This window comes from Hemiscyllium ocellatum, chromosome 39, assembly GCF_020745735.1.
Source record: "Hemiscyllium ocellatum isolate sHemOce1 chromosome 39, sHemOce1.pat.X.cur, whole genome shotgun sequence".
Classification (NCBI taxonomy): Eukaryota; Metazoa; Chordata; class Chondrichthyes; order Orectolobiformes; family Hemiscylliidae; genus Hemiscyllium; species Hemiscyllium ocellatum.
In genome coordinates this window covers 421,841-449,439 of record NC_083439.1, presented here as the reverse complement: position 1 = coordinate 449,439, position 27,599 = coordinate 421,841, and the positions used below count along the sequence as shown (strand labels likewise).

General features: G+C 45.1%; 2 protein-coding genes across 5 annotated transcripts in view; one reads left to right on the top strand and one right to left on the bottom strand.

Annotated features, from left to right (window-relative positions):
- Nucleotides 1-881: 881 nt before the first annotated feature.
- Nucleotides 882-25,978, bottom strand: afg2b (AFG2 AAA ATPase homolog B). 3 transcript variants are annotated; one of them, XM_060853055.1, is made up of 9 exons: nucleotides 24,809-25,963; nucleotides 24,278-24,502; nucleotides 23,699-23,884; nucleotides 22,267-22,425; nucleotides 21,898-22,107; nucleotides 21,260-21,490; nucleotides 10,942-11,070; nucleotides 1,894-2,016; nucleotides 882-1,288 (listed from the first exon to the last, which is right to left on the bottom strand). In XM_060853055.1, the coding sequence occupies exons 1-9, from the start codon at nucleotides 25,523-25,525 to the stop codon at nucleotides 1,130-1,132; spliced, it is 2,139 nt and encodes a 712-aa protein (XP_060709038.1). In that variant the 5' UTR covers nucleotides 25,526-25,963; the 3' UTR covers nucleotides 882-1,129. The 3 variants fall into 3 exon arrangements, 2 of the variants coding, with proteins under 2 accessions (XP_060709038.1, XP_060709037.1); XM_060853054.1 differs by having other exon boundaries at nucleotides 24,278-25,966; XR_009647169.1 differs by lacking the exons at nucleotides 882-1,288; nucleotides 1,894-2,016 and having other exon boundaries at nucleotides 10,983-11,070; nucleotides 21,260-21,495; nucleotides 24,278-25,978.
- The window catches only part of LOC132834312 (AP-3 complex subunit sigma-2), a 98,483-nt gene continuing 96,302 nt past the window's right edge, over nucleotides 25,419-27,599 (top strand). The window contains exons 1-3 of one of the 2 annotated variants that reach the window (XM_060853059.1): nucleotides 25,419-25,615; nucleotides 25,750-25,825; nucleotides 26,373-26,505. In XM_060853059.1, coding sequence (XP_060709042.1) covers nucleotides 25,524-25,615; nucleotides 25,750-25,825; nucleotides 26,373-26,505 — 301 coding nt within the window. In that variant the 5' untranslated portion in view covers nucleotides 25,419-25,523. The remainder of the gene's footprint in view (nucleotides 25,616-25,749; nucleotides 25,826-26,372; nucleotides 26,506-27,599) is intronic. The other variant, XM_060853060.1, reaches the window with a different exon arrangement.

Sequence of the window (27,599 nt, the reverse complement as noted above, 5' to 3'; positions counted from 1 at the left end):
AAAGTGATTGTAGGAGCAAGATAATGGGGGGAGGGAGAGAGACAGAGACAGAGACACACACCCTTTGGCAAGAAAAGTTCAAATGCTAAATCATCAATATTAGTGAAAATACTTCCAATCACCATCATACAACACGTTCTATACCGTCACAGCGACAGTCTTTTTCAGGAGGTCCATCTAGTTGCTCAAGTGATAGATTGCATTCAACAAGATGGAGATGGAGTATGCCATTAATAGTGAAAACAAAATGTTACTTTCAACTTCAATATAACTGACATTTAAAATTGACCCTTCTCAAACAGCCCCACCCCCTCTCCCCTAAACTGAAATCTGCCCTCTGCAGCTTTGCCCCAGTCTGGTCAACATGACATACTGGATTTTTGTGCTGCACTTTTTCCACTCCTGCTGTTCTATAACATGGGACACTACCCTCAGCTACAATTTCTCTTAAACCAGTTAGATCTTTTATCCAAAGACAACCTTAAAAACTCATCTCTCCATCATCTACAGGCACTTTTCTTAACTCTTCTCTCTGCAGGATGAGGCTGATGTCAGGGTGAGAACACACTAGCTTGTTTTAGAGTATAATTTGCTGCATGCAGCTGGATCCATTAATTCAAAACAACAGAACTAGACAGAAGGTTTACGCCTATCAAACACCACTGTTGGTAAACTCCATTCGCCCATCATTAGCACTGGATGAACCTACGTTCCCGACTCATAACGGGGTCAGCACTCATCAGGGAATAGAAAACACAAAGCTGATACTGAACACCCTCATACTCATTGCTTCAGGTGGTGCTCACTGACAAGAACTATGATCAAATATCTTCTCATTTTACATTAAATAATGAATCACCGCAGGTTGGCACCTCTCCATCTTGGCAGTAATAGGTGTGTGTTGTATATGTCTTTATTCATTTGAGAGATGTGGGAGTTACAGGCTGGGTCAGTATGTATTGACTGTTCTAGTTTTGCTGCGAATGAACTGCAACTGCAGTTTATATTTGATAATCAGATTGACACATTTTTCAGATTTCTGAGACAATATGCATTTACAGAATACAATTACAGTTCTACCCTAGTTTGGTTCTTTATGCTAGCTTGTCCTTGACTGTAATGAGAAAAATCATGTTATTTCCTGGGTCACTGTAGAGAATAAATGATGATAGAAATGCAACTGTTGACCACTTAAAGATGGTTTTAGACTCTGAAGACATTTGAGAAAGTGCTCATGTTTCACAGCTGCAGCATCCAGTCCATTTTCTTGAAGAGCCAATAGTGCAGCCTGTGGGGAACAAGCAAAATAAAACGTTTCAGTTGAAAGGTGACAATAGAGACAAGACACGTGATGGAGCTGCCAGCTGCCTGGTTTCTTCAGCACAATAGAACTGAAGGTCAGATCAGTTCCAGCCGAGATTCAAAACAAAATTCATTTGTGGGACATGGTCAGCACTGATTGTAACGTAGCCTAGATTAGCATCACCCCATAACCAGTCCATGTTTTCATTACCTTCAAATTCAAAGCACTCCGGTCCCTACATTTCTAAACAATGCTGCTTTTTTCAGTTTTAAACCCTGTGATGGTCACATTCAATCCTGATAGAGTCCTAGAGATGTACAGCAGCTTCGGTCCAACTCATCCAGGCTAACCAGATAACAACCCAATCTAGTCCCACCTGCCAGCACCCGGCCCATATCTCTCCAAACCCTTCCTATACATATACCCATCCAAATGCCTCTTAAATGTTGTAATTGTACCAGCCTCCACCACTTCCTTTGGCAGCTCATTCCATACACGTATCACTAACTGCTAACAGAACGAAGTGAACAAACCCAAACCTTTGCTGACTCTTGGTGGAGGATCCAATCGCAGACAAACACCTCACTCACCTCTTTGCATAAATTTTGTATATCTGCTCCAGTAAAACCAGCTGTCTCAGCTGCCAGTCCCTCCAAAGACACATCATCCAGTGGAGTTTTGGAAGTACAAATCCTCAGTATGGAAAGTCTAGTCTGTGTATAATAAACATCGTTACTTAGCAAAACAAACAAATGGTTGCTTCACAACACAAACTGGACATTTTCTAAGAAGTATGAGCAAAGAACAAGTTATCTTGTCATTGCTGCTTGCAGGAGTTTGCTCTGCAATGATTAAAAGGAATTGCTCACAAGAGGAGTATCACTGGCTAGGCCAACATTCATCATCCATCCCTAAACATCCTCACAGTGGTGGTGATGAGCTATCTCCAACCCCAGCAGTCTTTGGACTGTAGGGACCCCCCCCAAGTGTACCTCTCCACTGTATGCCATACTTCAGTAGCTGTGCTGAATCTGTCATCCCGATGGGACAGCATACCTAAGCGATGATTGTCATTAGTATAAATTTGACAAAACTTTGTCAAACTCTGCATCAGGTTTTTGCTTGACCAATCGGAGGGAAAACTCCCTATTTTGGTAAAGGCTCCAGATGATGGCAAGGAAGACTGATTCACTGAGATGGCAGGCCTGGGTAGACTGTGGTCATTTCTGTTTCCTAAGACCATGCCAGGCTGTCTGTCTGGCTTAGAGCATGGGACATCGTGTTTCATGAAATTGAATGAGTTTTTTGAAGAGGAGAACAGATGAGGGCAGGGTGGTGGATGTGATCTGTGAACTTCAGTAAGGCTTTTGACAAATTTCTTCATGGTAGACTGATTAGCAAGGTTAGATCACACGAAATACAGGGAGAACTAGCCATTTGGATACAGAACTGACTCTAAAGTAGAAGACGAGATGGTGGCCTTTCAGACTGGAGGCCTGTAATCAGTGGTGTGCCACAAGGATCGGTGTTGGGGTCCATTGTGTTTTGAAATTTATATAAATGATTCGGATGCGAATGTAAGAAGTATATTAGTAAGTTTGCAGATGACACCAAAATTGAGGTGTAGTGGACAAAGGAGGTTACCTCAAGAGTACTTTGGAATCTTGATCAGATGGGCCAACGGGCTGAGGAGTGGTGGGTGCTACATTTTGGAAAGGCAAATCAGGGGAACTTTATCAAATATCTTACTGAAATCCATATACATCACATCAACCACTTTATCCTCATCCATTTGTTTGATCACCTTCTCAAAGAACTCAATAAGATCCATCTCAGCCCCCTCCAGTGGTCTCCAGCACCAATCTACTAGCCTTTGGCCCATGTGATTCATTCCAGGTGATGTCAAGAAACAGATGGAAACACTGGATACAGCAAAGGCTATAGGCCCTGACAATATTCTGGCAATAGTATTGAAGACTTGTGTTCCAGTATGGTTACAACATTGGTATCTACCTGACAATGTGGAAAATTTCCCAGCTATACCCTGTACACACAAAGGACAAATTCAACCCAGCTAACTACAACCCCATCAGTCCCCTCTCGATCAGTAAAGTGATGGAAGGTGTGGGAAAAGACTCGCTAAACCAGATTGACCAATTTTTCTTTTGTGGGCCTAACTGTACCAGAACACCCAGAATTCCCGAGCAGCTCACAAGCTGAGTCAGACAGCACGCAGACAATGGAATACGCTTTAAGCTCCCATGGACGTGACAGAGCACCACAGATATCTCAAAGTCCCAAGGGCAGTTTCACAACCCAGCAATACTAAAGCCACACAAAGAGCAGGACAGACAGAAAGGCACCAACAAAGGACATGCTCCAGAAACAGGGCAATGGAAGCACCTCACCACTTTAGAAGAGACTTTAACACCTACCTGTGGAGATGAATGGAACCATGATACTGTCAGGATAATAGACAATATGTAGGAGTAGGCCATTCTGCCCTTCGAGCCTGCACCACCATTCAATATGATCATAACTGATCATCCTTAATCAGTATCCTGTTCCTGCCTTATCCCCATAACCCTTGATTCCACTATCCTTGACAGCTCTATCCAACTCTTTCTTAAATGAATCTAGAGACTGGGCCTCCACTGTCCTCTGGGGCAGAGCATTCCACACAGCCACCACTCTCTGGGTGAAGAAATTTCTCCTCATCTCTGTCCTAAATGGTCTACCCCGTATTTCTAAGCTGTGTCCTCTGGTTCGGTGCTCACCCATCAACGGAAACATGTTTCCTGCCTCCACAGTTTCCGATCCTTTAATAATCTTATATGTCTCAACCAGATCCCCTCTCAGCCTTCGAAACTCAAGGGTATATAAGCCCAGTTGCTCCAGTCTTTCAGCGTAAGGTAGTCCCGCCATTCCAGGAATTAACCTCGTGAACCTACACTGCACTCCCTCAATAGTTAGAATGTCTTTCCTCAAATTTGGAGACCAGAACTGCACACAGTACTCCAGGTGTGGTCTCACCAGGGCCCAGTATACTCAATCCCTCTTGTTATGAAGGCCAGCATACTATTAGCCTTCTTCACTACCTGCTGTACCTGCATGCTTACCTTCATTGACTGGTGTACAAGAACACCCAGATCTCTTTGTACTGCCCCTTTACCTAAATTGATTCCATTTAGGTAGTAATCTGCCTTCCTGTTCTTGCCACCAAAGTAGATAACCATACATTTATTCACATTAAACTGTATCTGCCATGCATCTGACCACTCACCTAACCTGTGCAGGTCACCCTGTAATCTCCTAACATCCTCACATTTCACCCTGCTATTCAGCTTAGTATTATCAGCAAATTTGCTAATGTTATTACTAATACCATCTTCTATATCATTAACACATATCGTAAAAAGCTGCGGTCCCAGCACTGATCCCCACAGTACCACAGTATTTCACTGGTCACTGCCTGCCATTCCGAAATGGAGCCGTTTATCACTACTCTTCATTTCCCATCAGCCAACCAACTTTCAATCCAAGTTAGTAATTTGCCCCCAATACCATGCGCCCTAATTTTGCTCACTAACCTCCTATGTGGGACTTAATCAAAAGCTTTCTGAAAGTCCAGGTACACTACATCTACTGGATCTCCCCCTTCCATCTTCAAAGTTACTTCCTCAAAGAAATTCCAGAAGATTAGTCAAGCATGATTTCCCCTTCATAAATCCATGCTGACTCTGACCTATCCTATTACTACTATCCAGATGTGTCGTAATTTCATCCTTTATAATAGACTCCAGCATCTTTCCCACCACTGAGGTTAGACTAACTGGTCTATAATTTCCTGTTTTCTCTCTCCCACCTTTCTTAAAAAGTGGTACAACATTAGTTATCCTCCAATCTGCAGGAACTGATCCCGAATCTATCGAACTCTGGAAAATAAATCACCAACACATCCAAGATTTCTCGAGCCACCTCCTTCAGTACCCTGGGATGTAGACCATCAGGCCAGTGGATGCGGTCTATCTAGACTTCCAAAAGGCCTTTGATAAGGTGCCACACAGGAGGCTGCTGAGCAATGTGAGGGCCTATGGTGTTCGAGGTGAGCTACTGGTATGGATTGAGGATTGGCTGTCTGACAGAAGGCAGAGAGTTGGGATAAAAGGTTCTTTTTCGGAATGGCAGGCGGTGACGAGCGGTGTCCTGCAGGGTTCAGTGTTTGGGCCACATCTGTTCGCATTATATATTAATGATCTGGATGAAGGGACTGGGGGAATTCTAGCGAAGTTTGCCGATGATACGAAGTTAGGTGGACAGGCAGGTAGCACTGAGGAAGTGGGGAGGCTGCAGAAGGATCTAGACAGTTTGGGAGAGTGGTCCAGGAAATGGCTGATGGAATTCAACGTGAGCAAATGCGAGGTCTTGCACTTTGGAAAAAAGAATAAAAGCATAGACTACTTTCTAAACGGTGAGAAAATTCATAAAACCAAAGTACAAAGGGATCTGGGAGTGCTAGTTGAGGATTCTCTAAAGGTAGACATGCAGGTTGAGTCCATGATTAAGAAAGTGAATGCAATGTTGTTATTTATCTCAAGAAGATTGGAATATAAAAGCACCGTTGTGCTACTGAGACTTTATAAAGCTCTGGTTAGGCCCCATTTGGAGTACTGTGTCCAGTTTTGGTCCCCACACCTCAGGAAGGACATACTGGCACTGGAATGTGTCCAGCGGTGATTCACACGGATGATCCCTGGAATGGTAGGTCTAACATACGAGGAACAGCTGAGGATCCTGGGATTGTATTCATTGGAGTTGAGAAGATTAAGGGAGACTTAATAGAAACTTACAAGATAATATATGGCTTGGAAAGGGTGGACGCTAGGAAATTGTTTCCGTTAGACGAGGAGACTAGGACCCGTGGACACAGCCTTAAAATTAGAGGGGGTAAATTCAGAACAGAAATGCGGAGACATTTCTTCAGCCAGGGAGTGGTGGGCCTGTGGAATTCATTGCCGCAGAGTGCAGTGGAGGCCGGGATGCTAAATGTCTTCAAGGCAGAGATCGATAATTCCTCGAGACATCAAGAATCGAAGGGCTACGGGGAGAATGCGGGTAAGTGGAGTTGAAATGCCCAGCCATGATTGAATGGCGGAGTGGACTCAATGGACCGAATGGCCTTTCTTCCACTCCTATGTCTATGGTCTTAGGCCCGGGGGACTTATCAACCTTCAGACCTAACAGTCTCTCCAATACCAATGCCTGGCAAATATAAATTCCCCCTTCAGTTCAGGTCCTTCAGTCACTGTTACCTCAGGGAGATTGCTTGTGTCTTCCCCAGTGAACACAGATCTGAAGTACCAATTCAATTCTTCTGCCATTTCTTTGTTTCCCGTAATATATTCCCCAGTTTCTATCTTCAAGGGCCCAATTTTAGTCTTAACCATTTTTTGCCTTTCACATACCTAAAAAAGCTTTTACTATCCTCCTTTATATTATTGGCCAGTTTACCTTTGTACCTCATTTTTTCTCTGTGTATTTCCTTCAGTAATCCTCTGTTGTTCTTTAAAAGCTTCCCAGTCCTCCGTTTTCCCACTTATCTTTGCTATGTTATACTTTTTCTCTTTTAACTTCATATGTTTCTTAACTTCCCTCGTCAGCCACGGCCACCCATGCCTCTTCCTAGGATCTTTCTTCTTTTTGGAATGAACTGATCCTGCAACTTCTGCATTATACACAGAAATATCTGCCATTGTTCCTCCACTGTCATCCCTGCTAAGGTATTGTACCATTGAACTTTGGCCAGCTCTTCCCTCATAGCTCCATAGTTTCCTTTATTCAATAGAAATATTGTCACTTCCGATTGTACCCTCTCCCTCCCAAATTGCAGATTGAAGCTTATTGTATTATGGTCACTACTTCCCAATGGCTCCTTCACTTCGAGGTCCCTGAGCAATTCTGGTTCGTTGCACAACACCAGATCCAGAATTGCCTTCTCCCTGGTCGGCTCCAGCACCAGCTGTTCTAAGAATCCATCTCGGAGGCACTCCACAAAGTCTTTCTTGAGGTCCAATACCATCCTGATTCTCCCAGTCTACCTGCATGTTGAAATCCCCCGTAACAACTGTAGTAATATCTTTGCGACAGGCCAATTTCAGCTCCTGATTCAACTTACATCCGACAGCCAGACTACTTTTTGGGAGTCTGTAGATAACTCCCAGGAGGGTCATTTTACCCTTAGGATTTCTCAGCTCTATCCACACTGACTCTACATGCCCTGATTCTAGGTCCCCCAGCGCAAGGGACTGAACATCATCCCTTACCAACATGGCCACCCCACCCCCTCTGTCCTTATGATAGCACGTGTAGCCTTGAATATTCATTTCCCAGGCCCTGTCCACTTGAAGCCATGTCTCAGTTATCTTCACAATATCGTATCTGCCAATTTCCAAAAGAGCCTCAAGCTCATTCACCTTATTTCTAATGCTTTGTGCATTCATGTATAGTATTTTTAATTTGTTACTGCCCTCACCCTTCCCATCAACTCCTATTTTACTCAACCTTCCAGCATGATCCCTTTTTGAGTTTTCTGCCTCATTAATACAGTTGTCTTTCTTGACTTCTCTTGTTCTAACTTTCCCTTCAATTTCCTTCTTAAACATCCAGTTTGTGTCCCCCCCTCCACTTAGTTTAAACGTATTGTTGCATTGTGTGAAGGAACAGGACGTACATCAGATTAAACTGTTTTCCAGTTAGCACCCTTGTAACTAAATTACTCCATTTCCAGAAACATTGTAGTTTCCCATTCATTAATCAGTGTCATTGTGCAGCATTACTATAAAACTGGTCTCATTCTCAGTTCTGGGAGGAGAAATCTGATCTACCTGTAACAGACTGTCAGTTCTGTGTAAGCCTAGGTCAATTTCTCTTCCAGCGATATTGCTTGCAATAAACTGTTTGTCAATTTTCTTTGAGCTGTGTTTTGTGATCTCTAACCTATTGCAAATTTCTCCAACAGTTGGTGCCATCAACAACACTATCAAGCAGTTCCAGCTCAATAATGCCCAGTTGGGGTTCCGTAAGGGCCACTCAATTCCTGACTTCGTTACAGCCCTGGCTCAAACATGGTCAAAAGAACTGAATTCCAGAGGTGATGTGAGAGTGCCAGCCCTCGACATCAAGGCTGCATTAAGGAGGCCTTACAAAACTGGAATTGGAGACAAAGTTTCTGAGAGTTGGAATGATATCTGGCATGTAGGAAGATGGCTGAAGGTTGTTCAAGGTCAGTCATCTCAGTTCCAGGACATCCCTTCAGGAGTTCCTTAGGGTAATGTCCTAGGCTCAACCATCTTCAGCTGCTTCAATGACCTTCCCTCCATCATAAGATCAGAAATGGGGATGTTTGCCTATTACTGCGTAATGTTCAGCACCATTCGTGACTCCTCAGATACTGAAGTGGTTCATGTTTAAATGCAGCAAGATCTAGACAATTATCCAGGCTTGGGCTGACAAATGGCAAGTAACATTCCTTACAAACTCCACAAATCATGAATAAGAAAGCACCTAACCACCAGTCCTTGACATACAATGGCCTTACCATCACCGAATACCCTAGTATCAACTTTCTGGGGCTACCATTGACCAGAAACTCAACTGGGTTCATGACATAAAATATAGTAGTTACCAGAGCAGGTCACAGTCTAGGAATACTGCAATGAGTAATTCACCTCCTAACCCCCGCAATTGCTTGGATGAATGCAGCTCTAACACCACTTAGGAAGCTTGACACCTAGCCAGGACAAAGCAGCCGCTTGATTGGCACCCCACCCACAAACATTCACTCTCTCCACCACTATCTTCATTAGCAAAAAAAAAATCACCAAAGGATCCTTAAATTAGTACCTTTGAAACCACAACCATTTCCATCTAGAAGGGCAGCAGATACATGGGAACACCATCAGCAACATCCCCTTTGAGCCACTTGCAGCAAAACATTCTATTAACCAGCACCCATAAAACAGGAGTGTGCCAGTTCATCAAGAGGTCCACATAATCTATGTAAAAAGACATCCAGTCATAGGGAGCACGCACATCACTACTGTACTTTATTTGCAGCATCATTTCAATAATAATGCTTTAAATAAAACTAACCTGTAGAGAGTCTTCTCACTCTCACCCTCAACTGACTACTCTGACGTCATGGATATCTTGATAATACAGCCAGCTTTTGATATTTCAGGTGTATAATTTTTGCCTGTTTATCATGCGTGCTTGTTAAAACAAAAGTTTGCGGTATCAAAATCCTTGAATCCCCTCCCCCAAGGACGTTGTGGGTTTACAAGGAAGCAGCTCACCAGCACTCTCTCAAGGGCCAATTAGGGATGGACAATAAATGCTGGCCTAGACAGTGAAGCCCACATCACACTAAATAAAAATTCTTCAGTTCTGTAGCTTTCTACAGTCTTTCTCCCTGTAAATAATACTCAGATCCTCTATTTTGTGAATGTGCATAACCTCACATTTACCCTTATTATATTCTACCTACCGAATTTGTGTCCACACTCAACCTGTCCTTACCCCTCTGCAAACTCATTTTGTCATCATTTGCCTTCCCATCTATTATTGCATAATCCACAAATCTGGTTCTCATATGCTTTCTTCACCTAAGTTAATAAATATTATAAATAATTGTGGCCCCTGTGGCATACCACTAGTTACCAGAAAATGTGCCCCCTAATCCCAACTGTCTTCACCTCATTACCTAATCGTCCATCCATGTTCCACTCTATCAGTATGCGTTTGAACAGGTCTGAGGTGTTAGATCTCATTAAGACATTTTCTGTAAAGCCAAATACCTTATACCTCCGGTTTCCCTTTACCTATCCTGCTTGTCACCATCACAAATAATTCTCGTAAGTTTGCCTGGCATGATTTCTCCTTCACGAAGCCATGCTGACTTCATTTGATTATATTATGCAATTCTATTACATCTTTTACAGTAAATATTTTCCTAATAACAGATGTTAAACTAACTGGCCTACAATTGCCTTTCTTTGGTCTCCTTCCCTTTCTCAAAAGGTGTTACACTAGCAGTTCTCCAATCCTCCAAGACATTTTCAGAATCTAAGATTGAAAGGTTGGTACAGTGCATCCATTACCTCTGTGGCCACTTCCTTTAACATCCTAGGATATATACCTTCAGGTCTAAGGGACTTATTATTTCCCTAGCTTCAGTCTTTGATGAGCCTAGGTTCAACTTGATTCCTCTTATCCCTTTTATATTGTTTTAAAGCTGTTCATGCCTCCTTACTATTTGCAAGCATATCTTCAAAGTTTATTTTCTCCCTCTATTACATTTGTTTGATTGTGTTTTGTTCTTGTTGCATTTCCAGAATTTCAACAATGATTATACTTCAATGCAGAGTTATTTAGGATGTCTTGGATTCCTTCAAAGGCTGTGTTTTAAATACAAGTTTTTTTTTCAAAAAAGTGAGCATGTTTTGTTGCATTGTGACAAAGACATGAATACAATTGAAATGAAATATCAGAGTACAGATAGTGTCTGCTTAGTAGCACAGCTCTCAACATTCAGATCACAGCTATAGGGTATTGGTGATGAACTTCAAGCCCAAACTTACTTTTTCATCTGGAGATGGAACAAGGATGATTTGGTCAAATCTTCCAGGTCGCAACAAAGCATCATCTAATAGGTCTGGCCGATTTGTAGCTGCAACCACGATCACATTTTTGTTACAAACCTCCTGAAACTTTAAAACAAAAATACAAAAAAAACTTCCATTAAACAAACTGTGTGTTTGAGAGAAGCTGTTGAAATGTTAACATGACATATACAACTTTGGATACCAAGGGATAGAGACAACTTCTGTCCCTCAAGTGGCAAAAATATAAGTTCTCAATAACACAGTCACTAAAAAAAAGCAAGCAGCAGCTAGGTAAGTGTTTCCTGTTTACCGTTATAAATGATTAATAATCGGATTCATCAAGTTAGGAATTATTAGTTTAAACAATCTGATGCAAAGTGTAGACAGCGAATGGGGGAGTAGTTTTGCTCCCATCTACATCCAATGATGTCAACACCAGTGTAATGTTTGAGGGTTAATTCATAGCTGCTGCAAACAGCAACCACTGACTTATCAACTTGAAACAGTTTGGGTAACGTACAAAGAGAGTACCTCCTGTTGCACTGTCTTCAGTATACTTTAAACGTTACTCTAAATATTACAATTTAAAAAACAAATCAATAAAAGATAGAACAGTTCCACAGGCTTTATTTTTAACATCGAATGCCACTTACAAGTCAGTTTTTTAAAAATAAAAAAACCCCTTTCAGACTGAAACCGTCCAACTTTGCTTCTTTAAAATTAGCTTCATGCTGAAGCTGCAGGTGAAGTGGGAAATGGCCCCAAGCTTATCTTACTGCTTCAGATCTAGCCGTTTAAGGACTTTGAGTAGAGATTCCACTGTCTCAATATTGCCCATCAGGACACTAGAGCCTAATACAAATAAACTTTGACTTGTTCAAACACTGTCTATGCTACCAAAGGTCATAAGATTTATAAACGAGGAACTCCATTTTGCTTGTGGTAAAGCAGCTGCCTAGAAGGAGCCTGCGATTCAGAGATTCTCTAACCCGATGAACTGCTGTCAAAACATGAATTTTGGCAGAAATCATTTAATTGGACAGCTCTCCATATCCTGCATAGGTACAATGGGCAGAATGACCCCTTCAGTGTTGTATTATGCTATGACTCCAATCCTCCCTTCTTTCACCATTTGATTGATGCAATTGTTACATTGATGTTTTCCAAACTATTGGCCTCCTATACACTTCTATAAATGATTTAGAGTGATGTGTGAAGTTGGTTTTACTCTCAGCTACATAACTGAAGCTCAACTCAAGGCAAGTAGCTCCAAACATCATTGTGACATTTCCAAGAATGTGAGCGATGAGCTAATTAATTCTCAATTCATGATAGATTTGTGCAGCTCTGTCATACCTTCTGCCACTGCAAGACACTGAATGACAGCACTGAGTTCACTGCAAATGCTTCAGCTTTATCTTTTGCACTGGTATATTGGAATGTCCCATCATTGAGGATGGAGTTATTTGTGGAGCTGCCACCTCCAGTGAGTTGTTCATTCACCACCATTCACAAATGGATTAATAAATAATATGTAAATTATAGCAATGACAAATGTGTATGAATTATTGGTAGATTTGCATACCACACAAAAAGGAGGGAAAGGTAAGTGATGACAACGACAGTGAGACTGCAGAGATATATGGTCAACATTAGTATTCACTCGCCAATGCGTATGATAGTCTACCCCGCAAATTGTGTCTCTCTGGTCACAATGGGTTGTGGGGGGGCTTTCTGTGGCTGATGAGCCCAGACTGAGAGCTGCATTACCCACCACATTTTTCATAGGTCTTTCTAGGAGATGGAATTGGTTTCTGGGCTTCAGGATTGTGGGCATTACTTTGTTTGGTTGTTTCCAGAGAACAGTTGTCGTCAATAGAATTACAATTCTTCATATTGGAGCTTCCCCCAAAGCAGTTTCTTCTAAATGAGAATCTCCCGTGTGTTGACATCAATTTTGCAATTCTTGAGGGAAATCTTCAGGGAGTCTCTGAAATGCTTCCGTTATGCCCCTCTCATTCAAGCCTTCCTTGAGTGGGGTGAAGATGATTGGCTTTGGTAGCTGGGATTTAAACACATGGCCAGTTCAGCAGAATCAGTTTGGCCTCTGTGCTGATGCTATCAGTTGCTTGTTGATAATGCAGCTGTCCTCCCAGCTGACGTGGAGAATCAACTTCAAAACAGCATTAACAGTACTTCTCAAGGGTCTTGAGGTGGTATCTATATATAATTCGTGTTTAGAATCATACAGAAGAGTCAGAAACATGGCTGCCTAATACACAAGGGTCTTGGTATTAGCACAGATGTCACAATCATTGAAGGTTCTCATCATTAGGTGCCCAGAAATGAATTGCTGCATCAAAAACAGAGGAAGGGAGAGTTGACCGAGCTATTTCAAACGGCAGCAGTGGCACAGTGGGCCCATTTACTCCACGTTGGCTGCAATTTTTTTCTTCTTTTAAATCTTCTCTTCTTCATCTTCCTGATGTCACGGTGAGGCTGGAGCAGTGTGGTGGTGACTGGAGCAGGGCCTCCTGGTTTCATAGGCCCCATGCGTGGATTCCTTGAATTGATGACGAGGTGTCGGTTACAGCAATGGAGGAGTGTAGACTCCTGACTGAAGTAGGCTGGGTGCAGGGACCTTGCACAAGTCAGAGATGTAGAGCACGGAAACAGACCCTTTAGTCCAAATTGTCCACGCCGACCAGATATCCCAACCTAATCTAGTCCCACCAGCCAACACCTAGCCCATATCCCTCCAAACCCTTCCTATTCATATACCATCCAAATGCCTTTTAAATGTTGCAATCGTACCAGCCTCCACCACTCCCTCTGGCAGCTCATTCCATACATGTATATGTACCATGCATGAAAAAGTTGCCCCATAGGTCTCTTTTGTATCTTTCCCCTCTTACCTTAAACCTATGCCCTCTAGTTCTGGACTCCCCCACCACAGGGAAAAGACTTTGCCTATTTACCCTATCCATGCCCCTCATGATTTTATAAACCTCTATAAGGTCATCCCTCAGCCTCCGACGCTCCAGGGAAAACAGCCATAGACTATCCAACCTCTCCCTATAGCTCAAATCCTGCAACCCTAGCAACATCCTTGTAAATCTTTTCTGAACCCTTTCAAGTTTCACAACATCTTTCTGATAGGAAGGAGACCAGAATTTGCACGCAATATTCCAACACTGGCTTAACCAATGTCCTGTACAGCCACAACAGGACGTTCCAACTCCTGTACTCAATACTCTGAACAATAAAGGAAGGCATAGCAAACGCCTTCTTCACTATCCTATCTACCTGCGACTCCACTTTCAAGGAGCTATGAACCTGCACTCCAAGGTCTCTTTGTTCAGCAACACGCCCTAGGACCTTACCACTAAGTGTATAAGTCCTGCTAAGATTTGCTTTCCCAAAATGCAGAACCTCGCATTTATCTGAATTAAACTCCATCTACCACTTCTCAGCCCATTGGCCCTTCTGGTCAAGTTCCTGTTGTAATCGGAGGTAACCCTCTTCACTGTGCACTTCACCTCCAATTTTGGTGTCATCTGCAAATTTACTAACTATACCTCTTATGCTCGCATCCGAATCATTTATATAAACGATGAAAAGTAGTGGACCCAGCACCGATCCTTGTAGCACTCCTCTGTCTTCTACCTTTAAGCCAGTTCTGTATCCAAACGGCTAGTTCTCCCTGTAGTTCGTGAGATCTAACCTTGCTAACCAGTCTCCCATGGGAAACCACGTTGAGTGTCTTACTGAAGTCCATATAGATCACATCCACCATTCTGGCCTCATCAATCCCCTTTGTTACTTCTTCAAAAAGCTCAAGTTTGTCAGGCTCACTGGTCTATAGTTCCCTGGCTTGTCCTTACCACCTTTCTTAAGTCGTGGCTCCACGTTAGCCAATTTCTAGTCTTCTGGCACCTTACCTGTGACTATTGATGATACAAATATCTCAGCAAGAGGCCCAGCAATCACTTCCCTACCTTCCCACAGAGTTCTAGGGTACACTGATCAGGTCCTGGGGATATATCCACTTTTATACGTTTCAAGACATCCATCACTTACTCCCCTGTAATATGGACATTTTTCAAGATGTCACCATCTAATTCCCTACATTCTATATTTTCCATGTCTTTTTCCACAGTAAAGACTGATGCAAAATACTCGTTTAGTATCTGCCCCATCTCCTGCGGCTCCTCACAAAGGCCACCTTGCTGACCTTTGAGGGGCCCTATTCTCGAAGAGAAAGTGAGGACTGCAGATGCTGGAGATCAGAGCTGAAAAATGTGTTGCTGGAAAAGCGCAGCAGGTCAGGCAGCATCGACGTTCTTCAGGAATGAGGAGGGTGTGCCAAGCAAGCTAAGATAAATGGTAGGAAGGAGGGACTTGGGGGAGGGGCACTGGGAATGCAATAGGTGGAAGGAGGTTAAGGTGAGGGTGATAGGCCAGAGAGGGGGAGGAGGCGGAGAGGTCGGGAAGAAGATTGCAGGTCAAGAAAGCGGTGCTGCGTCCGAGGGCTGGGACTGAGATAAGGTGGGGGAGAGGAAATGAGGAAGCTGGAGAAATCTGCATTCATCCCGTGTGGTTGGAGGGTTCCTAGGCAGAAGATGAGGCGCTCTTTCTCCAGATGTCGTGTTGCCATGGTCTGGTAATGGAAGAGGTCAAGGACCTGCATGTCCTTTTTGGAGTGGGAGGGGGAGTTAAAGTGTTCAGCCACAGGGCGGTTGGGTTGGTTGGTGCAGATGTCCCAGAGGTGTTCTTTGAAACATTCTGCAAGTAGGTGGCCTGTCTCCCCAAAGTAGAGGAGGCCACATCGGGTGCAGCAGATACAGTAAATAATGTGCGTGGAGGTGCAGGTGAATTTGTGACAGATATGGAAGGATCCCTTGGGGCCTTGGAGGAAAGTGAGGAGGGAGGTGTGGGCGCAAGTTTTGCATTTTTTTGCAGTTGCAGGGGAAGGTGTTGGGAGTGGAGGTTGGGTTGGTGGGGGGTGTGGACCTAACGAGGGAATCGCGGAGGGAGTGGTCTTTCCGGAACGCTGATCGGGGAGGGGAAGGAAATATATCCTTGGTGGTGGGGTCTGTTTGGAGGTGGCAGAAACGATGAAGGATGATACATTGTATCTAGAGGTTGGTGGGGTGGTAGGTGAGGACCAGTGGGGTTCTGTCCTGGTGGTGATTGGAGGGGTGGGGTTCAAGGGCGGAGGAGCAAGAAGTAGAGATGCGGTGGAGAGCTTCGTCAACCACGTCTGAGGGGAAATTGTGGTCTTTGAAGGAGGCCATCTGGGTTGTTTGGTGTTGGAATTGGTCCTCCTGGGAGCAGATGCGGCAGAGGTGAAAGAATTGGGAATATGGGATGGCGTTTTTACAGGGGGCAGGGTGGGTGGAGGTGTAATTTAGGTAGCCGTGGGAGTTGGTCAGTTTATAGTAAATGTCTGTGTTGAGTCGGTCGCCCGAGATAGAAATGGAGGTGGTCTAGGAGGGGGAGGGAGGAGTCCAAGACGGTCCAGGTAAATTTGAGGTCGGGGTGCAAGGTGTTAGTAAAGTAGATGAACTGTTCAACCTCCTCGTGGGAGCACGAGATAACGTCGATACTGTCATCGATGTAGCGGAGGAAAAGGGGGGGGGGTGTGTGGTGCCAGTGTCGCTGCGGAAGATGGACTGTTCCACATATCTGACTAAGAGGCAGGCATAGCTGGGGTCCAAGGCTACTCCTTTGATTTGGAGGAAGTGGGAGGGTTGGAAAGAGAAATTGGTCAGAGTGAGGACCAGTTCAGTCAGTCGAAGGAGGGTGTCAGTGGAAGGGTACTGGTTGGTTCTGCGGGAAAGGAAGAAGGGGAAGGCTTCGACTGACTGAACTGGTCCTCACTCTGAACTTCTCTTTCCCTATTCTCTCCCTAGTTACTTTTTTGTACATAACGTACTTGTAAAAACCCTTTGGATTTTCCTTAACTGTATTTGGTAAAGCTATCTCATGCCCCCCTTTTGCCCTCCTGATTTCTTAAGTATACTCCTAATGCCTTCAAACTCTAAGGATGCACTCCATCTACCCTGTCTATACCTGACATATGCTTCCTTCTTTTTCTTAACCAAAACCTCAATGTCTTTAGTCATCCAGCAGTCCCTATACCTACCAGCCTTTCCTTTCACCCAAACAGGAATATAATTTCTCTAGACTTTCATTCTCTCATTTCTGAAGGCTTCCCATTTTCCAGCCGTCTCTTTACCTGGAATTTAAAAAGGAGGTCCTGGAGAATAGTAATATCTGGATTACTCCCAGTGCTACGAGCTAGTGATGGCAGGAATAGGAGGATAGAGCAGATGAATGCATGGCTGAGGAGCTGGTGTACAGGAGAAGGATTCACGTTTTTGGATTATTGGAATCTCTTCTGGGGTAGAAATTACCTGTACAAGAAGAACAGATTGCACCTAAATTGGAAGGGAACTAATAAACTGTCAGGGAGATTTGCTAGAGCTGCTCGGGAGGATTTAAACCAGTAGGATGTGGTGGGGTGGGACCCAGGGAGATAGTGAGGAAATATTTCAAACTAAGATTGGTACAGTTGAGAACAAAGGCGAATCAAACAGTCAGGCAGGCAGGGACAACGTAGGACTGATAAATTAAACTGCATTTATTTCAATGCAAAAGGCCTAACAGGGAAGGCAGACGAACTCAGGGCATGGTTAGGAACATGGGACTAGGATATCATAGCAATTACAGAAACATGGCTCAGGGATGGACAGGACTGGCACCTTAATGTTCCAGGATACAAATGCTACAGGAAGGATAGAAAGGGAGACAAGAGGGGAAGTGTGGCATTTTGATAAAGGATAGCATTACAGCTGCACTGAGGGAGGATATTTCAGGGAAGTTATTTGAGTGGAACTGAGAAATAAGAAAGGGACCCTCTAAGAAGTCAGAGGGAAATTGAGAAACAAACTCGTAAGGAGATCTCAGCTATCTGTAAGAATAATAGGGTGGTTATGTAAAGGGATTTTAATTTTCCAAACATAGCCTGGGACTGCCATAGTGTTAAGGGTTTAGATGGAGAGGAATTTGTTAAGTGTGTACAAGAGAATTTTCTGATTCAGTATGTGGATGTACCTACTAGAGAAGATGCAAAACCTGACCTACTCTTGGGAAGTAAGGCAGGGCAGGTGCCTGAGGGGTCAGTGGGGGAGCACTTTGGGGCCAGCGACCATAATTCTATTAGTTTTAAAATAGTGATGGAAAAAAGATAGACCAGATCTAACGGGTGAAGTTCTAAATTGGAGGAAGGCAAATTTTGACAGTATAAGAACTTTCAAGTCCTGGAGCCATGTTTAGGTCGATGAAGATGACCTCTATTTAAGTACATTCTTTTGTACCTCAGAATAATACCAGTTTGTGGAGACAGAACACTTTTCACTGAATCATTCTAGATGTGACAAAAAAAAAGTAACTTGTTCAAAACTAAACTATCATTGACTGAACCATAGTTCAGTAGTGTCCTGCTTGCAGGTGTTTTGTCTCTCAAAAGGGTTATATCCTTACTCCATACTAGTTTGAGGCCAAAGGTGTTGGATAGATATAGATAATAGACAACAGGGGCAGGGGTAGGCCAACACCACCATTCATTGTGATCATGGCTGATCATTCACAATCAGAATCCTGTTCCTGCCTTATCCCCATAACCCTTGATTCCATTGTCTCTAAGAGCTCTATCCATCTCTTTCTTGAAAGTATCCAGGGACTTGGCCTCCACTGCCTTCTAGGGCAGAGCATTCCACACACCTACCACTCTCTGGGTGAAGAAGTTTCTCCTCAACTCTGTTCTAAATGGTCTACCCCTTATTTTTAAGCTGTGTCCTCTGGTTCTGGATTTGCCCATCAGTGGAAACATGCTTCCTGCCTCCAGAGTGTCCAATCCTTTAATAATCTTATATGTCTCAATCAGATCCCCTCTCATCCTTCTAAACTCAAGTGTATACAAGCCCAGTCGCTCCAATTTTTCAACATTTGATAGTCCTACCATTCCCGGGACCTCGTGAACCTTTGCTGCACTCCTTCAACAGCTAGAATGTCCTTCATGAAATTTGGAGACCAAAACTGCACACAGTATTCCAGGCGCAGTGTCACCAGGGTCCTGTACAGCTGCAGAAGGACCTCTTTGCCCCTAAACTCATTTCCCCTCGTTATGAAGGCCTGCATGCCATTAGCTTTCTTTAGTGCCTGCTGTACCTGCATGCTTGCTTTCTTTCATTGACTGATGGACAAGAACACCTAGATCTCATTCTACATTAAACTGCATCTGCCATGCATCCGTCCACTCACCTAGCCTGTTCAAGTCACCCTGTATTCTCAAAACATCCTCACATTTCACCCTGCCACCCAGCTTTCTCTCATCAGCAAATTTGCTAATATTACTTTTAATGTCTTCATCCAAATCATTGGTGTATATTGTAAACAGCTGCGTTCCCAGCATTGAACCTTGTGGTACCCCACTAGTCATCGCCTGCCATTATGAAAGGAACCAGTTTATCACTACTCTTTGTTTCCAGTCAGTCAGCCAATTTTCAATCCAAGTCAGTACCTTGCCCCCAATACCATGTGCCTTAATTTTGCTCACTAATCTCCTATGTGTAACCTTATGAAAGGCTTTCTGAAAGTCCTGGTACACTACATCCGCTGACTCTCTCTTGTCCACCTTCATAGTTACACCCTCAAAACATTCCAGAAGATTAGTCAAGCATGATTTCCCCTTTGTAAATCCATGCTGATTCTGACCTATCCTGTTACTGCTATTCAAATGAGTCATAATTTCATCTTTTATAATCGACTCAGCATCTTTCCCACCACTGATGTCAGGCTAACTGGTTTATAATTCCCTGTTTTATCTCTCCCTTCATTCTTGAAACATGGACATTAGTCATCCTCCAATCCACAGGAACTGTTCCTGAATTGATCGAACATTGGAAAATGATTGCCAATGCATCCATGATTTCTAGAGCCACCGCCTTAAGTACCCTGGGATGCAGACCATCAGGTCCCGGGGACTTATTACCCTTCAGACACTATTACATTTGGGAGATTGCTAATGTCTTCCCCAGTGAAGACAGATCCAAAGTACCTCTTCTCCCATTTTCTTGATCCCCATAATAAATTCACCCATTTATCTTCAAAGGACCAATTTTAGTCTTAGCTTTTACTATCCTCCTTTTTTTTAGCCGGTTTGCCTTCATACCTCATTTTTTTTCCCTCTGCGTATTGCCTTTTTAGTTATCCTCTATTGCTCTTTAACAGTTTCCCAGTCCTCCGGCTCCCTGCTTATCTTTGCCCTGTTATACTTCTCTTTTATCTTTATACAGTCCTTATAAAGAGAGGTTAAGCAAATGGACAAAAACTTGGCACTTGGAATATAATATGGAAAAATGTAAAGTAGTGCACTTTAGCGGAATGTTATTTAAATAGGGAGTCAGTGCAGAAAGATACCGAGGAGGATTTAACATCCTCATACATGAATAATAATAAAAGAAGCATTCGGGTTCAGTGGGTAATAGGGAAGGCAAATGGAATGTTGGCCTTAATTTCAAAGGGAATGGAGAATAGGAATAGGGAACTCTTGCTATACAATACAAGCCATTAGGACCACATCTGGCATACTGTGAACAGTTTTAATCCCATTACAGTGGCGCCTCAACATACGAACAACCCTGTTCGCGTACAAATCGGTTTACGAACAGGATTGTACGTAAAATTTTGCTTAAACATACGTATAAAATTCAAGGTACGAATGCAAAAAGCCCATGTGCGACCACGTGGTTTCATTGTTCTGCTTTGCTACACGCTTGTTGAACGCAAAAGCTCTTGGGCCCTGCGTGATCTCATTCAGTTAGTCTTTGGCGCGTGCGCTGTGAACAGCCGTCCAAGCATTCTTACACTTTCCGAACAATGGGAAAAACTGATTCTGTTTGCAAACTTTTCGGTTCGCGAAGCGGGACCCGGAATGGATTAAGTTCGTAAGTCGAGGCGCTACAGTATCTAACAAAAGATATACTGGCACTGGAGGCAGTCCAGAGAACGTTCACTGGGTTGATTCCAGGTATGGAGGACCTCTCCTGGGGAGAGGTTTGGTAAGTTATGGTCTTATGGTTAGTCCTAGACTCAGTTTAGTAGAATGTGAGATGACATTATTAGAGCACCCTGACCACCCCCACCCCCTTCACTTCACTTCACTGAAATTGCTCAGCACTAACAAGAATTAGCAGCACAGTTAGTTTTAGTCAATTTAATCTTTTACCTTTTTTGTCGGTTCAACTTGATTTGCTTCAGATGCAAGCATGTTCCTCTCTGAGATTCTCCTCCCAATCAACGGCTGGCCAATTCCATCCATCTCATTAAGAAGAACAGAGAGTACCCGCTCTTTAACAGAACGGCCATTTGCTCCATCAAATGAACGTGATCCAAAGATAGAATCAATTTCATCCAGAAACAGGATGGATGGAGCTGCAGCTCGAGCTTGTTTAAAAACCTGCACTTTAAACAGAACAGAATGTCAACGCACTGGGGGAAAGGGGATCAGCAGCAGCAAATATAGAACTAACACAATCAACTATTATCATAATTTCATTTTTACAGATTTGATAAACAATTTATACTAACAAGTGTTAAAGAACATTGAGCTCTCACAGGCTTTAGAAAAATCTGAATTGAAGTTTTATCAAAGGAAATGATATTTTGTGAAATTCTCACTGCATGACAAATATACATATAACAGAATTGCTCAGAACCAAGGAAATGGTAGATCACAGGATTGGAGACAATGAAGCACATGGCTTTCCTTATACTAAAGGACTTTGGATGGTGTCTAATCTCTAAATAAGGTGACTATTAAACTGGCTGTAGATGACCTGGAGTGAACCTACTGTGAATACACACCTGAGCCAAAATCTTTTCAGAATCACCTACAAATGGTGAAAACAGATCTGCCCCACTGATCGACAGGAAAGAACAGCGGTAGCTGGAGGCTGCAGCTTTCACCAATGTGGTTTTTGCACATCCTGGGGGTCCACACAGCAGAATCCCACGAGTGGGGGTCACTCCCATCCTCTCAAATGCCTGCGGGTACAGCACTGGCCACTGAATACTCTGCAGAGAGAAAGCTAACAATTACAGACTGCATTCTAGATCTGCCTCTCAAATCTACAGTCCATTAGAGCAGACAGCTGGGAATGCGTGACAGATTTCTGGGGTGAGGGGGAGGCATGGGTTACGACAGTATTTTTAAGCCACAGTTACATTCTTCACCTGTTTCAATTTCAATTTCACTTGATCCAGGCCACCAATTTGATTCCAGTGGACAGGTTTGAAGTCAGTCAGCCCGATGCTGCTTCTCAGACAGGAAGGCTGCACAATCTTTATTGCTTCACAGAAGTCTGCAAAGGTGATTTCCTTGTTCGCTGTGTCCTTCCTCAAAGAAATCAAAGTCAATAAAAATGAACGGAAATTCCTAAAGTCCATCTGATTAATGCAAAAAATTTTTAAAAAGTCTCTAAGAGGAGGAAGTCATAGAATCATAGAGATGCACAGCATGGAATTAGACCCTTCGGTCCAACTCGTCCATGCTGACCAGATATCGTGACTCGATTAAACCTGCAACAACTCATGCTGTAACCTGTTAAAATTCGAAAGGCCAAGAATATCCCAAAAGTCACTATTTAAAGTACAAAAAATGTAAGAACTATTCTTTAAGTCTAATATAGAATATTAACAATTATTTACAACTCTTTTCTCTAACCTATCTGAACTCTTCTTTCTACAATACTAGCCTGTAAAACCCCCGATTAAGATTTACCAAAAAATTCAAATTCCAAAACCAGCCAACTGTCGAATTTTCTCTTAGTAGCTTCCTCTGTCTTCTTCTTAGAGATTTCTGTTTCACAGGTCATTGATAGATAAAGGTACCTTCAAGAGAGCTATTCTCCAGGGTAGTCTGCATATGTTGGTGGCTTGGCAGTTCCCTCTCCAACTATCCAATTTTTTTTTGTTTCATTGGTGTTAACATTACCAAAATACTAAATTCAAACTTGATTAGAGTTTAATATCTTGGGGCATAGCTTAAACTGATTGGCCAAATTTGAATTTGTCTCATAGTAACCTAGGTACTGCTAGCTGCTGGACCAAGTGTTACATTGTACATTCTCAAGTACTCTTGTGTTCTTGCTAAGTCCTTAAACTCTCTTAAAACGTGCAGTATCCCTGATACCTTCATAACACGCTACAGATGCTGATCTGCCTCAGCTGACTTACATATGACTTCAGAAGTCATAGGATTGAGAAAACCATGCAACATTCTTATTGCTGACCACATTGAAAGTTTGGAAAGTTTTTTTCAAATCTAGACACTTGTGAGACCCTTATTAAACAATCGCAAGCATTTTCCATCAGCGAACATTTAAAAGGAATCCAGACAGGTACAATAATAGGAATGGTTTAGAGGGTGAGGGTCTGTTACCATGCTGTACAACTTGAGGACAACGACCCGATTGCCTGAGCTGTTGTTTAAGCGAGAAGGTGGGTAGTTCTGGGGCTGATTGAATTACAGTTTGCTCTCACAGCTGGTGGTACTTTCCAATTGGTACAAATAAATTCTATGAGTCACCACTTCAGGCCTCACTTTCCCTTGGACAACAGGGTCAGCATATACCATGCACTTTGTTTTCTTGAGTATTCTGCATACCTGGGAGCTGCGCCTCACGAGCTGCAGAGCAGCCTCTCGGCAGAGAGCTGTTAGGTCAGCACCGACATAACCACTTGTAGCTTCTGCCAGCCAGGACAGATCAACATCAGCCCTCAGAGGCATCGATGATGTTACTACTTTCAGAATGGATTGGCGCTGCGACATTGTTGGAACCCCAATTAAGATCTGCAAAAATAATTAAAAGGCAGGATCAGTGATTCAGATTCACTAAATTATAAAATCACCCGTTAAGGAGTTAATTGCATAAAAAATGCATGTGTCTGGCTCTTTGGGAGTATTTCACCTCCCGCGACATCAGGTCTGTCTCTCTCAGCCTTCCTCTCCCTCAATGTCTGCCTTGTCCCTCTCTGCTCCCAAGGATCTACCCCTCTACCCCCTTCCCTGTTCCCTCACCCTTACCCCACAGGTGCCTCTCTCCCTGTCTTTGTTCTTCCTTGACCTGGTATCTGCTTCTCCCTCTGAACCACGGTGGGTGTCCCCCCCTGTCTCACCCTATCCCCAGATCCCGGGAACAGACCGGTGCAGGAAGACATCCCAAAGTGACATAAAAGCGGGCACCTCTCGGTCAAAGCGGCCGGGCCTCCTCAAGGCAGGGTCCAAGGCCTCGGGGCAGTTGCTGGCCGCTACTACCACCAGGCGACTGCGAGGTGTCAGGCCGTCCATCAGGGTGAGGAGCTGGGCTACCAGACGGTCCTCAGGCCGGCTCCCCGCCGCTGCCCTCCGGGGGAACAATGACTCAATGTCGTCGATGAAGAGGATGCAGGGCTTGGCCCGGGCCCGGGCCTGGGCCTGGGCGAAGAGGCGGCGCAGCCTCTGCTCGCTGTCGCCCGGCCGGGAGCCCCGGAGAGTGGCGGGAGATGCGAGGATTAGCGGCGCGGCCAAGTCGTGGGCCACGGCCCGGAGCAGCGCCGTCTTCCCCACCCCCGGGGGTCCAAGCAGCAGTAACCCCCGAGGGCACGACAGCCCGAGGCGACGCAGGGTCTGCGGGAAGCGAAGCGGGAGGTTCAGCATCTCTCGGAGCGGGGCAGCGGAGTGCTGCAGTCCGCCCAGGCCCAGGCCCAGGCCCAGGCCCGGGCCCCGACCTCGGGCTCGAAACTGATCCAGGTTCAGCCGCTCCGCCACCTCCAGCTGGGTCCCAGGGCCCATGAGCCCGGCTCCACCTGGACACAGCTCCGGCTCCACGGCGGCCACTTCCACCAGGAACAGCCCAGGCCAGGCCGCGGCCTCCGCCGTCACCACAAACGCCGGGCGGAGGAAAAGCCCCCTGAGCAGCTCCTTCAGTAACAGCAGCTCGGCGTCCGCTGGAACAGCAGGCCCGACCTCTCCCCACGGCCCAGGCACCTGCACAGTCCGCACCCGGACCCGCCTCAGTTTAACGGAGGACAGAGGCTCTAACTGCCCGAGGCTCAGCCTCAGGCCCCGGCCCGGGCCCGGTCTCTCCAGCAGCCCCGGACTCACGCACGTGGTGTCGAGCTGCAAGAATCCCTCGGCCTGGTCTCGCCGCGGCCAAGCGGAACACAGAGCGGAGCCACCCGGTAAGCAGACCCGCAGCGGGGAGCCCAGGCCAAGGCCCAGAGCAGCCAAGGCCCGGGGCCCGAGGCGGCAGCGCTGGGAAGCCCGATCCCCGGCTTCCGGAGGGAGCAGGAGCAGCGCCACCATGGCCCCAGAGACGCGACGCGACGCGACGGCCCGCCCCTGAACCCGCGGACGCCCGGCCCCGCCCCGGCCCGGCCCCCTGAGCCCGGGGCGGCCCCCTGAGCCCGGGGCCTCGGTCTCGGTTCCGTGTCGGTCCCAGGGAAACGCCATGAGCAGGATTTACGAGGATAAAGCGTTAGCGAACAGCCCGGTGATCCCGGAGCCGGTACCGGGGGGGTGGCAGCCAGCTGACATGCAGCGGTGAGTATCGGTAACGGGCCCGTACCTCGAGGGTCGGCTCAGCAGGCCCATTCCTCGGATGGTGCCGGAGCCTCGCCTCGGGACCCAGGGGGCGGCCATTCGGAAAGGGGGTAACGGCTCCGTTTTGTTTGCAGCGGCCCTGGGGTGGTGCTGGAGGGAAAACTGCGGGCCATCAGTCGCCATCACATCATCGAGAGCGGAAAGAGCACGGTAAGGGACGGCAAGATAGGCCTGGGCCAGGGCCCCGACCCTGAGGGGGCGGGGGGGTTAGGAACGGGGTGGGGGCAGAGGCAGTAAGGGGTGGGGTGGGGTGGGGGTGGGAACGGCGGCGGGCTGGGGTAGGATTAGAGGCGGGGGGGGGGGGTTGGGACGGGTTAGGGCCGCGTGGGGCGGGCGGGGGAGGTGTATTGGGCAGGAGGGGGTTAGTCGCGGGGGGGGGGGTGTGGACGTTTCGCGGCGTGCGGGCGGGGTAGTGGTTAGGGGTGGGAGGGCGGGAGTGGCATGGGGCGGGAGGGGGAGGCCTATGGGCTGGGCTGGGCTGGGCTGGGGTCAGGGTCAGGGTCGGCCGGAGCGGGAAGGGGACGCGGGGACAGGGAGAGGGAGGGTCGAGGTTGTGAAAGTCTGGCAGAATCTGTGGAGGCAGGAATCGTGTTTCGTGTCCTTTATTGGAACTATAAATGATATATAATTCATTGTCTAGTTTTATTTAATAAACTGAACTGTTGAGTTTTTAATAAAATGTATTTACACTTTCCAGCATCGTTATTTCATTCTTTATATTGAACCAACAAGGATCCATAAAAGGCAGTTTGATTCTGCTGGTGTGGAGACTGAACCAAATTTCAGTGAAACTAAAAAGGTCAACACTGGCTATTTGATGTCTTCCTTCAGTGAGTATATGAAGCTAGATTTGAGCAGCCATGAGCATATTGAATGTTAGAATGGATTTGACAGCGTGAATTACCGACCACGTATCCTATGTAACAGTTTTGAGTGGCTAGTGTGACAGGCTTGAGAAGATGAATGGCCTCCTATTTGTGTATAATTTTTTTCAAGTGGCTGAATGGTCTCTATTAGTCCTATGTAATAGGTAAAAGGGGCTGAATGGCCTCTGCTAGTCCAGTGTGCAAGTTTATCCATGTTTGGAGGATGTGCAGATTGAAATTATCTGGAAATTAATGTTTATGACATTACTAGTTTTGGTGTGGGGGCAGTGGGTAATCCCATTTTATTTCTTTAGAGAACACAAATAATTACAAAAAGTCAAAGTCATTCAATCTGTCCGAAGCGATCCATACTGGCAAGTCACTTTTTAATATTTGTTTTTTCCTCCTTCAGTGTTATTTTATGTCCAAGATAAAGGATCAAAAACAGCAGTCATAAAACCTTAGTGAGCAGGAGTTGGTGTGAGAATGGTCACATAGAGTCATAGAGATGTACAGCACGGAAACAGACCTTTCCAGTAGTCGTCTAGTAGCCTGTATCTCAGTATTCTCCTCACAACATAGTCTTTTTTTCAGTGTGAATATTGACAAAAAATATTCATTTGGCACTTCCCCTATCTCCTCGGAGTCCATGCACAATGTGCCACTACTATCCTTCATTGGCCCTAAACTTTCTCTAGTCAGTCTTTCTATAGGTATATCAGGAATAAAAGCTTTAGGGTCCAACTTGCCCATGCCAACCACATATCCTAATCCAATCTAGTCCCATCAGCCAGCACCCAGCCCTTATCCCTCCAAACGCTTCCTATTCATATACCCATCCAGACGCCTTTTTAAATGTTGCAATTGTACTGGTCTCCACTTCCTCTGGCAGCTCATTCCATACATGTACCACCCTCTGTGTGAACAAGTTGCTTTTAGGTTTCTTTTATATCTTTCCCCTCTCACCTTAAACCTATGCCCTCTAGTTCTGGACAGTCTCTTCCCTGGGGCGAGACAGTCTATTTATCCTATCCTTGCCCCTCATAATTTTGTAAACC

Excerpts from the sequence above, each read along its gene's own strand:
- afg2b (XM_060853054.1), bottom strand. The coding sequence starts at position 25,525 with ATGGCGTTTCCCTGGGACCGACACGGAACCGAGACCGAGGCCCCGGGC. Across the intron at positions 22,108-22,266 it reads TGAAATTGAAATTGAAACAG|AGTATTCAGTGGCCAGTGCT; the intron begins GTGAAGAATGTA and ends TTCTCTCTGCAG. Across the intron at positions 1,289-1,893 it reads TACAAAATTTATGCAAAGAG|GCTGCACTATTGGCTCTTCA; the intron begins GTGAGTGAGGTG and ends TGTTCCCCACAG.